General features: G+C 41.2%; 1 protein-coding gene across 1 annotated transcript in view; it reads right to left on the bottom strand.

Moving 5' to 3' along the window:
* The window catches only part of MYRFL (myelin regulatory factor like), a 59,710-nt gene that overhangs the window by 41,474 nt on the left and 5,840 nt on the right, over positions 1 to 12,396 (bottom strand). Inside the window, exons 6-9 of the mRNA XM_075126214.1 lie at positions 11,325 to 11,416; positions 9,152 to 9,302; positions 2,839 to 3,034; positions 1,405 to 1,481 (exon numbers count right to left, since the gene is read on the bottom strand). Coding sequence (XP_074982315.1) covers positions 1,405 to 1,481; positions 2,839 to 3,034; positions 9,152 to 9,302; positions 11,325 to 11,416 — 516 coding nt within the window. The remainder of the gene's footprint in view (positions 1 to 1,404; positions 1,482 to 2,838; positions 3,035 to 9,151; positions 9,303 to 11,324; positions 11,417 to 12,396) is intronic.

A 12,396-nucleotide genomic window follows, 5' to 3' on the forward strand; every position in this document is an offset into this window, starting at 1 on the left:
CAGACAGATTTTAAGTAAACTCAGAGAATAGGAGTTGAACTGAAAAATAAAGCAGACTCTGTATCCACTAGACCTATACATTATTGGATTAATACTATGGGACCAGCTCTTCCTGCCTTTCATTATAAAATATAACGGTGCACACAGGAGGGAGCCGGAGGAGAGGAAATCCTTGCAGAACTTCTCCCGCATTAGGAGTAGGCTTTGACATGCACACTTCCCCTTGCCATTTTTCTTAACCATCCCCCTAAACTTCAGATGGAACAGGCAGTTCTGAGTGCCTGGAACACACAGATCTTGTAGATCGCTGGAGATTTCCGGGCCATCTGTGCCCCACATCTCCAAATCAACTCCAGTGCCCCCTCTTCTGCTTCTGGCTCTCTAGTGCTCTGGGGGTCCATGTTGTCAGGGACTCCTCTAAACACTGTTGTTCTGGTATAAGTCCCAAGTGTTCAGGAGCTCTGCATATAAATTAAAAATCTCAGGTCTCTTTGCTTTTTGTTGGATTGGTTGCTGATGTGAGGGGGAATGTGCATTTCTACACAACCATTGGGCACCTGCTACAATAAAGACATATATGTCATCAAAATTAAAAGAATCCTCTAGCAAACATGTTTTACCAAAAATAAAGTGCCCTCCCACCCCCCCAAAAAAAGCATTTCTTGTGTTTTCAGAGAGACAAGGGCCTTTTTACATAAACCAACTGAGACATTAATAGTTCAGGAGAATGGCTATGATGTTGCAACACTGGATGAGGATATCAGGCAATAAGTCAGGGGAAGCAGGTTTAGAAAGGAGATGTCTGATATTGACACAAATAGCCTGACTATCAGCAGCGAGAGGAAAAGGAAGTATGAGGAAGTACAAAAGGCTTTCAGTAAGTTTGTCTTAGGGCTTGTCTACACTACAATATTAGGTTGACTTAAGTTAGGTCAGCCACAGCAGTAATGAAATCAGCTGTTGGTGTCCACACTGCCCTCCTTCTGCTGGTGGTGCGTGTCCTTACCAGGAGCACTTACACAAATTGTAGCAGGGCATTGTGGGGAACTGACAGCCATGCTGGGCTCATATCTGGAGCCCTCCCAGTCACCAGGGTTGAGCTGTGAGCTTGGTCCAGGGCTCAATTTCACAGGAAGAAGCCTACCAGCAATGAAATCGACACTCGTCAGTTTCACCGCTGCTATTATTTCACATTTTGTCTTGGGCTCCCCCTGGTGGAGCTCACAGCTGCAGCCTCTCCCCCAGCTCCAGGGCTGACATGCACTCCTCACTTTGTGACTCAGTAAAGTCAATTAGAGTTTTACTTGAATAAAGACTGTAGGGCCAGGCCTAGAATTACTATCTATTTGCCATGGAACAACAATTTCTGGTGAGGAGAATTGGGAGGGAGAAAAAAATTCTTACTTAACAGGATTGAAAGATTTTTTGCTTCGGTCCGACTGAGACTGTTCAATGGTGATTATCTGATTTGGGGCGTCCGCCTATAATTAAAAGGAAATAACCTTTTCAAGTACAAATTTGAAAACGTGACAGGTTACACTTTTAACAGGTTAATTTTCTCACAAATAAATGTAAAAGGTTGTAGTGAGAATAGACCAAGAGTCAATATACAAATTAATTAGAAAACCAAACTCTCTCAATTGTTGTGGAACCACATATATAGCGACATAGGAATCGCCACCTGTTCAGAGCAGTGTTTCACTAGTCCAGACTCATGGATCCCACCGTAGCCAGTAAGTAACAGAGATTTCAAAGCCTCCTTCATGGACAGTTATGCAATAATATGTCAAGGGGGAAGTTTCTTCCTGATCCCAAGTTGTTAACGGTTGGTTTATGTCCTGAAGCATGAGTGTGGATATCTTTTATGAATATTTATACAAACCAGGAAATTCCAGAAATTCTTTTAGACATGTCTAAACCTTTTCCCAATCCTGTCAAGCTCTTTTTTCAATAATACCATGTGACAGTGAGTTCCACCAGTTAACTATGTATTAGAGTTCTAAGAAGCATGAAGCGAAGCAAAGTTATTAACTACAGTATCCTTTAAAAATACCTATACAAATATTTAAAACCACTACCCTCTTCTGGTAAATAAAACCTAGGGCAAATCTTTCAGACAGAAGGGAATTTGAATACAAGAGCATTGCTATACACAAAAGGAATTGAGGATGAGAAATGAAATTTTGGATTCCACTTGACTGGCTGGAGAGAGCTTGGTTAAATTTCATAGATTCAGGCCTCTGCCATCATCCAAAGATGACCTCCACTTTTGTTGTGCAGAAATTCCACTCTAAACTATCATTCCCCACCCAAATCATGTACCATCTTCCCACCCCTGACTGTTTATGTATACAGTAAGCCTGATAAATCAAGCTGGCAGAATTGTTCATAATGACCAATTTAGCCCTTTTTCTGTTTGTGGATTGTCTGGGAATAGAATTCGATTTTTACCATTTTTGTGAACTACTTTTTTTAATTAGTCCTTATTCATGGTATGTGATTGACCACCTAAGTCACATGGTACCATCTACATTCCCTGATTGGATGACAAACTAACAGGAGGGAAATCAGTGTTATGATAGCTGTACAAACATTGCACCCTTCAGCACACATCTGCACAAGTGTGCACAATCTCACTATCTGAACACATCCTGATGAACAAAATGTTGCCCATTCTACCAGACACCAAAAAACTAACAAAAAGGGTCAACAGTAATGAAATGAATTCCGTTTTTTATTCAAATAAATTACTGCAAATGCTTTTTGCACTATTCCTCCTGCTCTACTGATAATCACATACTTATAATGAAGACAAATTAAAAGCACAGGGAGAATTACCTTAATTCCAAAAGTTTTCAAGTAAAACTTTTCGATAGGTTTCAACCCCTGCTGGGTTTTGACATATTTTGGATTCCCAACAACACTGATGTGGACTGTGATCTGGAAATGGTTCTTCTTCTGGCATACAAAAGCATCATCTGCTGTTGAAAAATTAAATCCTTTGTCTGTGACAATGTGGTATCCTACATCAGGGCTACGAAAACAGGAATAAAGAACAGCTGCAGTAAGCAAACATACATTTCAGTGACAAACCCTGCTCATGTTCCTTTGGGTGGAGTTAAATAATGAAATCCGAGGACTGGAAGGGACCTTGAGAGGTCATCTAGTCCAGTCCCCTGCACTCATAGCAGGACGAAGTATTATCTAGACCATTCCTGACAGGTGTTTGTCTAACCTGCTCTTAAAAATCTTGAATGATGGAGATTCCACAACCTCCTTAGGCAATTTATTCCAGTGCTTAACCACTCTGACAAAAGTTTTTCCTAATGTCTGACACCTAAACCTCCCTTGCTGAAATTTAAGCTCATTGCTTCTTGTCCTATTCTCAGAGGTTGAGAACAACAATTTTTCTCCCTCCTCCTTGTAACAACCTTTTATGTACTTGAAAACTGTTATGTCCCCTCTCAGTCTTCTCTTTTCCAAACTAAACAAACCCAGTTTTTTCAGTGTTCCCTCATAGGTCATGTTTTCTAGACCTTTAATCATTTTTGTTGCTCTTCTCTGGACTTTCTCCAGTTTGTCCACATCTTTCCTGAAATGTGGTGCCCAGAACTGGACACAATACTCCAGCTGAGGCCTAATCAGCACGGAGTAGAGTGGCAGAATTACTTCTCGTGTCTTGCTTAAAACACTCCTGCTAATACATCCCAGAATGATGTTGATTTTTTTGCAACAGTGTAACACGGATTAAATGAAAGTGGCATTATGTATAATCTCAAGCAACAGATCTACATGTGTACATGCCGACTCTGTGGGTGCTCCGGGACTCGAGCACCCACGGGGAAAAATTAGTGGGTGCTCTGCACCCACTAGCAGTCAAGCTCCCTGCCCCACCCCGCCGCCTCACCTCCTCCTCCACCGACTCCTCCCAGCGCACAGTGTCTCCGATCCTCCCTCCCTCCTTCCCTCCCCTGCTTTCCACCGCCAAACAGCTGTAGCAAGCTCTGGGAGGGAGGGGGGAGGAGCGGGAACATGGTGTGCTCAGGGAAGGAAGCGGCAAAGAGGTGGGGCTGGGGCGGGGATTTGGGGAACGAATTGAATAGGGTCCAGGAGGGGGTAGAGTTGGGGTAGGGACTTTGGGGAAGGGGTTGGAGGCGGGGCGGGGTGGGAGCAGAGGCAGGCCAAGCACCCACCGGAGCCAGAAGAAGTCGGCACCTATGCATGTGTTGTTCTTTTATCTTCATAAGGGTAGGACTAGGAATTCTTTTTAAATTGACTTGTAATTCTACTCTGGCACCTTACATATAGGAAGGTTAAGAGTGGGGGAAATTTACACAATTCTCGCTTACAAATCATATAGAAAAGCATACCTCCAAACCATATCAGTTTATTCCCAGAGCTCAAAATGCACCACTGTAAGTAGCTGAGCTGAAAATGCGTTGTGTTTATTGACGTGCCAATCAGCCAAGTAGACATCTTGCTTTGTTCCGGAATTCATGCAGCCAAACACTTTCACAGTAGCTTTTGAAGTGGAGTAGGGTTTGACTCAGGCCAAACATACAACAGTTGACACATCTGGAGAGATCTCCATAAAGCACTGTTTTATAGTACTGTTCCTCATCCACAAAGTAATGGAACCCTATTCTACTTATTGGAAGGGATAATTTATCAGCTAGAGAGAAAAGTTCTCTGTCTTTATATTCCCTGATTCAGAGCACATCAGGCAAAGGGGTCAAAAGATCTTCCAGAAAGATCCAGCAAATTAGCCACCCAGACAATGGTTGCAGTCTGCTGACATAAGTGACTGATAATCTTGAAGTAACAGGACTACACGGCAAATCTTCCAGATACGGAGAATGACTTTCCTCATTAATGAGGGATTTGACGATAATGATCAAGTTCCACTATGGAACCCCTCATTAGCACAACCATTAATGACAACTTTTCAAGACTAATCCATTTATTTGGTCATTATAGGTTGGAAGGATTTAATATAAAGATTTTACAAAAGATTTATAAAGACTATCATCTTCTGAACAAACTTTAATCATAGATTTTCTGGCATATAGAGCAAAGATAAAAAGGCTTCATAAACTACCATATTGCTTCTGAACTCCCTTATTTTTTAACATAAGTAATAATGAGTATAGCAGGTTTTAAAAGCATCATCGCTGAAGAAACTCCTTAAGCCTCTATATAAATTTTGAAATTTCTTCTAGGTAAGGGCAATGCCAATTTATAAGATGACGATTTAAAGCAATTTCTGAACATTTGCTTCAATGCAGACACACAGGTCAAGAAATAGAAGTACAGCTTTTCCTTCCCCAAGAGGAATGATTTGGGTTGAAGGTTATTCTGAAGAGTACTGTCATGGTTGGATTCTTACCTACTGTACCCAGGCACATCTTCATAAAGCAGTTAAGAAACACATGGAGTATCTAGGCCTGATTTTGCAAGGAGTTTTATTGGGATTTGAAGGTGCTGAGCCTGTTCCTTTGCCTAACTAGGGCTCAGTGATATTTCTTATGAGTCTGAGCCATGGTGCGGTTGGGGAGGAGGCAGACGGCTGGAATGCTAGCATGAGGAGACAGCATGCTTCACCTGTCTATGCCTCTGTAATGTTGACAGTGCTCCTCCAGTGCAGCTTTCCTGGAATACACTCCACATCAGCACACCTCTGCCTGGGTTGCTAGCAAATCCAACAGTATTTCTTTCATAGCACTGGGAGGGACTCTGTGTGGACTCCATGCAGAGGCCCAAGGTGTATGGGAGGGGAAGAGAAATGTTCTCTCATACCTTTCTTCCCACTCATCTAAGGGGAGGTGTAATCTGATCCACAGAGTTAAATCACAGACTGAGAACCCCACTCCTTCAAGCCCTCCACACATGGAGCTGCCAATGAAGTCGATATCAGTTCCATGGTCAGAGGGGCTGCAAGATCAGAACCTTCAGGCCCAGGACATACGAAGGTTTATGCACAAGTGGTCCAACTGATGTCAGTAAAGTTGCTCATGTGAAAAAGGATAATCACGCACATAAAACAGTGAAGATCATGCCCTGTATGTGTGTTATGAAAGCAGTCAGCCGTGACATGAGGCCATTTCTAGTGCACTGACTAACAATGCCTTACACATCTCTTTAAAATGTAGCTGTAAATAAATCGTTTAGCAGCAGCAGCAAATTAAATAGATAGAGTGCAAGTGGAGGCGAGTTTGTTAACTGATGGATTTAAATGTTTAAAGGGAGTTGTAAACATTTTTGCACTTGAAAATAAACAGATTAGGGTTTTTTTTATATAAACATGTAATTCTGTTTCCCCTATATCAGGGGTTCTCAAACTTCATGGCATCACAGCCCCTTTCTGACAACAAAAATTACTACACGACCCCATGAGGGGGACTGAAGCTTGAGCCCACCCAAGCCCTGCCCACTCAGGCGAGATGGGGGCAAAGCCAAAGCTCTACTCCCACCACCCTGGGTGGGGGGGCCAAAGCCGAAGCCCAAGGGCTTCAAGCCCCAGGCAGGTAGCCTGTAACCTAAGCCCTGCCACCCAGGACTGAAGCCTGATCCTGCCGCCCAGGCATGAAGCCCTTGGGCTTCAGCCCTGGGCGGTGGGATTCACACTTCGACTTTGGCCCCGGGCCCCAGCAAGTCAAACACGAGCCCTGGTGACCCCATTAAAACAGGGTTGGGACCCACTTTGGGGTCCCAACCCATAGTTTGAGACTGGCTGCCCTAAATAAACACTGAATTACTTTTTCCTCCTCCTAATTTTTGCACTTGTAGCTAGGAATTAAAAATAAACAGATTTATTCTCGTTTTCTTGATTTGAAGTCTCCAGGAAGTTTATTCATTTCACAGATTCTGTGAGTTTAAGATTACATGAACTGCATTCCTGCAGTTAGGATTACTGATTTCTCAAATATATACTGGCCAGAATCCTGGGAAAATGTGTGCATGTGCTTACATTTTCACACATGAATAGCTCCATTGAACTTAATGGGACTACTAATGTGTATAACATTAAGCCCATTCTTAAGTGTTTACAGGATCACCACCTGACTTAATTTTAATTAGCATTTACATTCTGACTGCTGAAGGCTGAAAAACTAACACTCAATAGCCAGAATTTTCAGAAATAACTAGTAATTTTGGGTGTCCAAATTGAGACACCATAAAGGGGCCATCTTTTCTGAAAGTGCGGAGTATCCACCCTCTGAAAACTCAGGCCACTTTCAGGGGTTTCAGATGGGATATCCCAAAACTGAGGCCCACAAAAATCAGCAGTTACCTTTGAAAATCTTAACCCATGACTTAAGAGTTAGCTGAAATTTGAGAATTTTTTTTTAATAGAAACAGGCCAGAGCCACACAGCTCAGATTTAAATTTTCCCAGAACAAGGGAATTTTCAGATCTAGAATTTTAGCTCCATCTCATCTTAGCTTTTATAACAAGAACAAATTGGCTCGAGACATGTTTCAGAATGGAATCCCACCTGCTGTAAACTGTGATGGTGAAAATACCAAAAGATTAAAAAGAAAATGGTAATTTTTTCTTAGAAACAAAATTCTAAAAAAAGAGGAAACAGTAAGGTTTTTTAGGCTCAATGACAATCTATCTAGACTTAGCAGTGATAATATGAACGTTCTTTTGACACAAACAGGATATAATATCAGGAAGCAGAGAAATTCTGTACACAGATCATAACTACAATGCATCTTGGGAGAAAGACTACTAACATGGACCTATACTCAAAAAAAAAAAAAAAAAGATCCTAATCCCCTAAGTGACCAAATAATGGTCATAATTTATCTAGTTAGGTACTTTTATGGTAATCATCATAGTATCTGTTCCTTGATTTAATGCGCCAAAAAAGTACATCTGTTTTAAGTGTTCAACATCTGGGGAACTAAATAGCTGATAAGACTGGATTCAGAGCCTATCACCTCTAATTCACAGCTCAAATGTAGCCATTGACTAAAAGTGGATGTGCAATATATTGGCTGTGGCAGGCCACTTCCTTGTGGAGAGGTATCCAGGCCACAATCACCTCTCCAAGCCGACTGGGAGGCTCGTAGGCTTTCCCAGCAAAGGCACCAAGGTTTGAAAGGCAGAGACATTGAACTATTGGCTCACCCGTAAGACAGTCTCTTCAGAGTAAAAAGAAAAGGAGTACTTGTGGCACCTTAGAGACTAAGTACACAAATACTCCTTTTTTTTTTGCGAATACAGCCTAACACGGCTGCTACTCTGAATCCCTTCAGCATGGGGTTGTGTTTAAAAAAAAAAAACCCACACCTCATATTGCAGCTACATAGTGCTGTCTGTGCATAAATGGAAGACACTAGTGTTCAGGGCTGAACATGATGCACCCAAATTAACCTTTTTTGGAAAGTGTTCTTTTTGGCAAGTGTTTTTTTTTATTTTTGGAGGGTGGAGCGGGAGGAAAATACAAGTTAACCCTAGCACTTAAAAGGCTTCTCTACTGTGCACAGTGACTAATTGCTGCAACCCTGGGAGATAAACAAGCTGACATGGAAGGATCTCTGCTAAAAAAATGTTCTCTGAATAGGAGAACATAGAAAATTGGGGGATGGAGGGAGGGCTGAACTTGCAGTGACCTTTCCGAAGGTGGTATGTTGATATTGCGGAGGTTTTTTCCCCCCTTTTGTTGCTGCTGCAAAATTCTGTGTCTGTACAGGCAAACTCTAAAACAGGTGCACAATATTAAAACCTTGTCGCATAGGTTACAAGAGCCCATGCAGCAATAACAAAGTAACAAAGGTAACTACGTTAAGAGGACCTTAGGCCATGGGAAGGTGATGTGCAGTATGTGCAATAGTTATTTGCTCCAATCTGTCTTGCCAAAAAGAGAAAAAAAAATCAAATAGATTTAAGTTAGCTTGGAAGTGTTCTCATGCCTGAAGCCACCTGATTTAGAGTCCTTCTGCTGTGCTGAAAAAAATATATCAGAATGCTTGGCATGAACATTCAGTGATTCCTTAAAATCTGGTGATCAGATTCATCCTCACTTCTGACTGTCACTTTCCCTCCCCACCTCATTTCATTCTGAAAACTACATGTACCATTTATTTCAGCAGCTCAGTGCAAACAAACAAAAATAAATCCAAGTGTAAACATCTGTGCTTACAGTGTTTCGTAACTATAGTTAAATAAGCTGCTCCAGTGAGAAGTTTGATATGGCTGCCATGTTAGAGCCTGATAACATTTGTCCACAGCCGCTACATTCTGTCCATCGCTGTCATAGTCTTGCACTTCAGTGCCACAGTCCTTTACTGTCACTGTGAAGAGACAAATGCCACAGTTCATTTGCTACATGCCAGGGCTAGCCTGTAACACTGCAGAAGACCAGCAAATAAAAAAAACATTGTTTTCCTTTGTAGCTATTCCAAAAATATTTTCCTGCCTTATTTTATTGTCACAGAGCATTTGGTTTTTTACCTTTCATGCTCTAAGATATCACTCAGGTAGCACTGCTTTTAATTCTTCTACTCTCCCCCACCCTGAAAAAGGCAACTTTTACATGGCAAAAAAATCATTTGTCAGCTAAGCATTTTAATTTTTGAAATAATCATTTTGTGACAAGATCTAGCAAAGAAAGAAGAAATGCCAGAATTATCAAATACCCCTCTTGCGATAAGCTTAAAATAAAAAAATCCACCAGTCCAAACTAACAAGTATTTAATTCCATAGCAAAAAAAAAAAAAAGAAAAGAAAAAGAAAGAAAAGAAAGAAGCAACATTGAGCCATTCAAACTGGCTGGCCAATCACTGTTTAATGCTTTATCATGAGAAACATCCCAGACTGCCGATTACATCAGCTTGAAGCAGCCAGCGTCAATGCTGATGCTTGAGATACTCCACATGTCATGACGGCTGAGGAGCACTTCATGTGGGAGACAAATAAATGGAGTGGAGTCCAGAATATAGCGTACACTACAATGAGCAAGCAATCTAAGAATCCTTATGTGTCCTGAGGCGGCATGGTGTGACAGAAAAAGCACAGCACTGTTGAAATAATTGCAGCCCAGAGTCCCTAGCTGCAATAACTGTGTTTCTGACAGACAGCTGGGTGAATACTACAAACAGTGTTCTCTGGTTACTCATTTTGATTTTTAAACTAATTTCCTTCTGCCATGTTTGAGCCCCTTGTGTGTTCACAGTCCACTAAAATTGAGCCACTGGGTTTTACTGACATAAATGTTTGCACAGAGCAAATTTCAAAGCTGTATCGCCATTATTAAAACCTAACATTTTAAATTCACATAAGCAAGCATCTACAACTGCTCGTTTATCCATTCCATCAGGAATAGTAGCAATATTATGGGACTCATCTGACCAATCACAATTTACCACACAGCTCAAACAACAGATACTTAGAGAAAGGTTTGTGGTCAATCCATATACTAGTTGATAAAAGAAACCACCACAAAAATTGATCTAATAATTTCAAACAACTTATAAGTCTGAAAGAGTGACAGGCTTCTGACTATGCAGTGTTGCTGTAGATGTGTCAGTCCCAGGATATTAGAGAGACAAGGTGGGTGAGGTAATATCTTTTATTGGACTAACTTCTGCTGGTGAGAGAGACAAGCTTTCAAGCTACACAGAGCTCTTCTTCAGGTCTGGGGAATGTACAAAGTGTCACAGCTAAATACAAGCTTCTCACTAAAAGGCTTAAATTCATCAGATAAATTGTTCATTGTGAACTAACTATTCGGTTACATACAATCTCATATGCCAAAGTTGATCCAATCCTGTAGAAGCCCAATGAGTCTTTTGGTACATATGGACTATTATAGACTCAGCATTTTCATCATGATAAAACCCTGAATTACATGAATGTTGGGGGGAAAACAATAAAAAGCTTTTTATCAGACCCTTATATAGGTCCATTTTATAGAAGAAAGGGAGCTGTCAAATCAGATGGCAAGTGACGCTGAAATGCATTCTCTTCCTTCCGCCCCCCACATTAATCACCTGTTAAGCTGACCCAAGATGGTTTCCATGCCCTAGTGAACTTTTGTTGACTAGGTCAACAGAGTACAGAATCCCTTATGTTCCGCAGGCTCACGCAGGTAAGGAGGACAGAACCCTTTGGCTGAAGAGTGCACTCAGTGAGTGTGAACATTTAAAGTTTCATCTGTAACCTGCAAAAACAGATAGTTCCTCACTTTTGAACAAACAGAGAAGAAAATTGTTTGAAGGAGCCTGTCCTGTCAGGTTTAATACTGTTATCTTTTCTGAGCCAGCATTAGCGTGACTTTCAAAATGTCCTAGTGGTCAACAATATGAAACACTTACCCTGCTGAGAGTTGTTAGTCCATGGTGGAGAATCAGTGGCATCTTCTGACAATTGTGAGTGCCTTCTCTTTTTAGCTGATGCCAGGGAAATACTTAAAAAAAAGTACATTGTACATTAGTACTCCACAGAATAACTAAATGTATAAGGTAACACCAATGTACCTGATTTCTAACAGAATTTTCACTCGAGTTCCGATTCTGTTTTATTTTTACTGAATTAAGTGACTTATGCTTTTCAGTCTTAAATACCAGTGTCCTTTTTATTCCATGTGACCAAGGAATTCACCCTTTTTAAAGCAAGTTTTACACACACAGCACACCACAGAGATTGCATTTGTTTTGGGCCAGTTGTACTAAAATCCCAGCCTTATTCCTGAATGGGTTTAGTCAGACAGGGGCAAACTCTGTTCCCTCCTCTGTGGAGAAGGGAAAAGACCATTTACAGTGTTTCTGCTATATAAGGAGGAGGGGGATATGATGCACCTCTTGTGCAGCATGGAGTCTAGTTCCACATGGGAGAAGAGACAGGGCTGGAGGATCTGCCGCTATACGGATCCTTGAGACCTTTTATTTGCCACCCAGACAGGTGTAGGGGCAAGGGCTATAAGCCAAAATAGGTTCCAGTCCACAACCTGGGGGATGGTTACCCTTTCCCTTTGCCTGCCAAGGTATTTTGATTAGGCACTGAGGGAAAGGTTTTGCCTTAATCTTTATTTGTTTTATTATTAAGCACCCAACACATTTTGGTGGCTGAAGACTATATCAAGTATATAACGAGTATTCGGTTTTATCACACGAGTAAGAGGAGCTGGTTTTTCTCATGCCTCACGTCAGAATGTTAACTCATGAAAATAAAATCCCTCAAATGGGTGTTGTAAAATACCAGAGATATTTCTGCCATCCCAGCTACTCATTAGCTTACAATCTCTCTCTAACCTTGTAACTTTTTATTGAATTGAATTGCTTTTGGTTTTAATCTGACTTTTAATCTTTAAAACATGGTGCTTAAAGAACAATAGCTGATAAGGATCCCATAAAATGTCTAAACAGAGCCACCATGTGGAGAAACTTG

This window comes from Caretta caretta, chromosome 1 (assembly GCF_965140235.1).
Source record: "Caretta caretta isolate rCarCar2 chromosome 1, rCarCar1.hap1, whole genome shotgun sequence".
NCBI classification, from domain to species: domain Eukaryota; kingdom Metazoa; phylum Chordata; order Testudines; family Cheloniidae; genus Caretta; species Caretta caretta.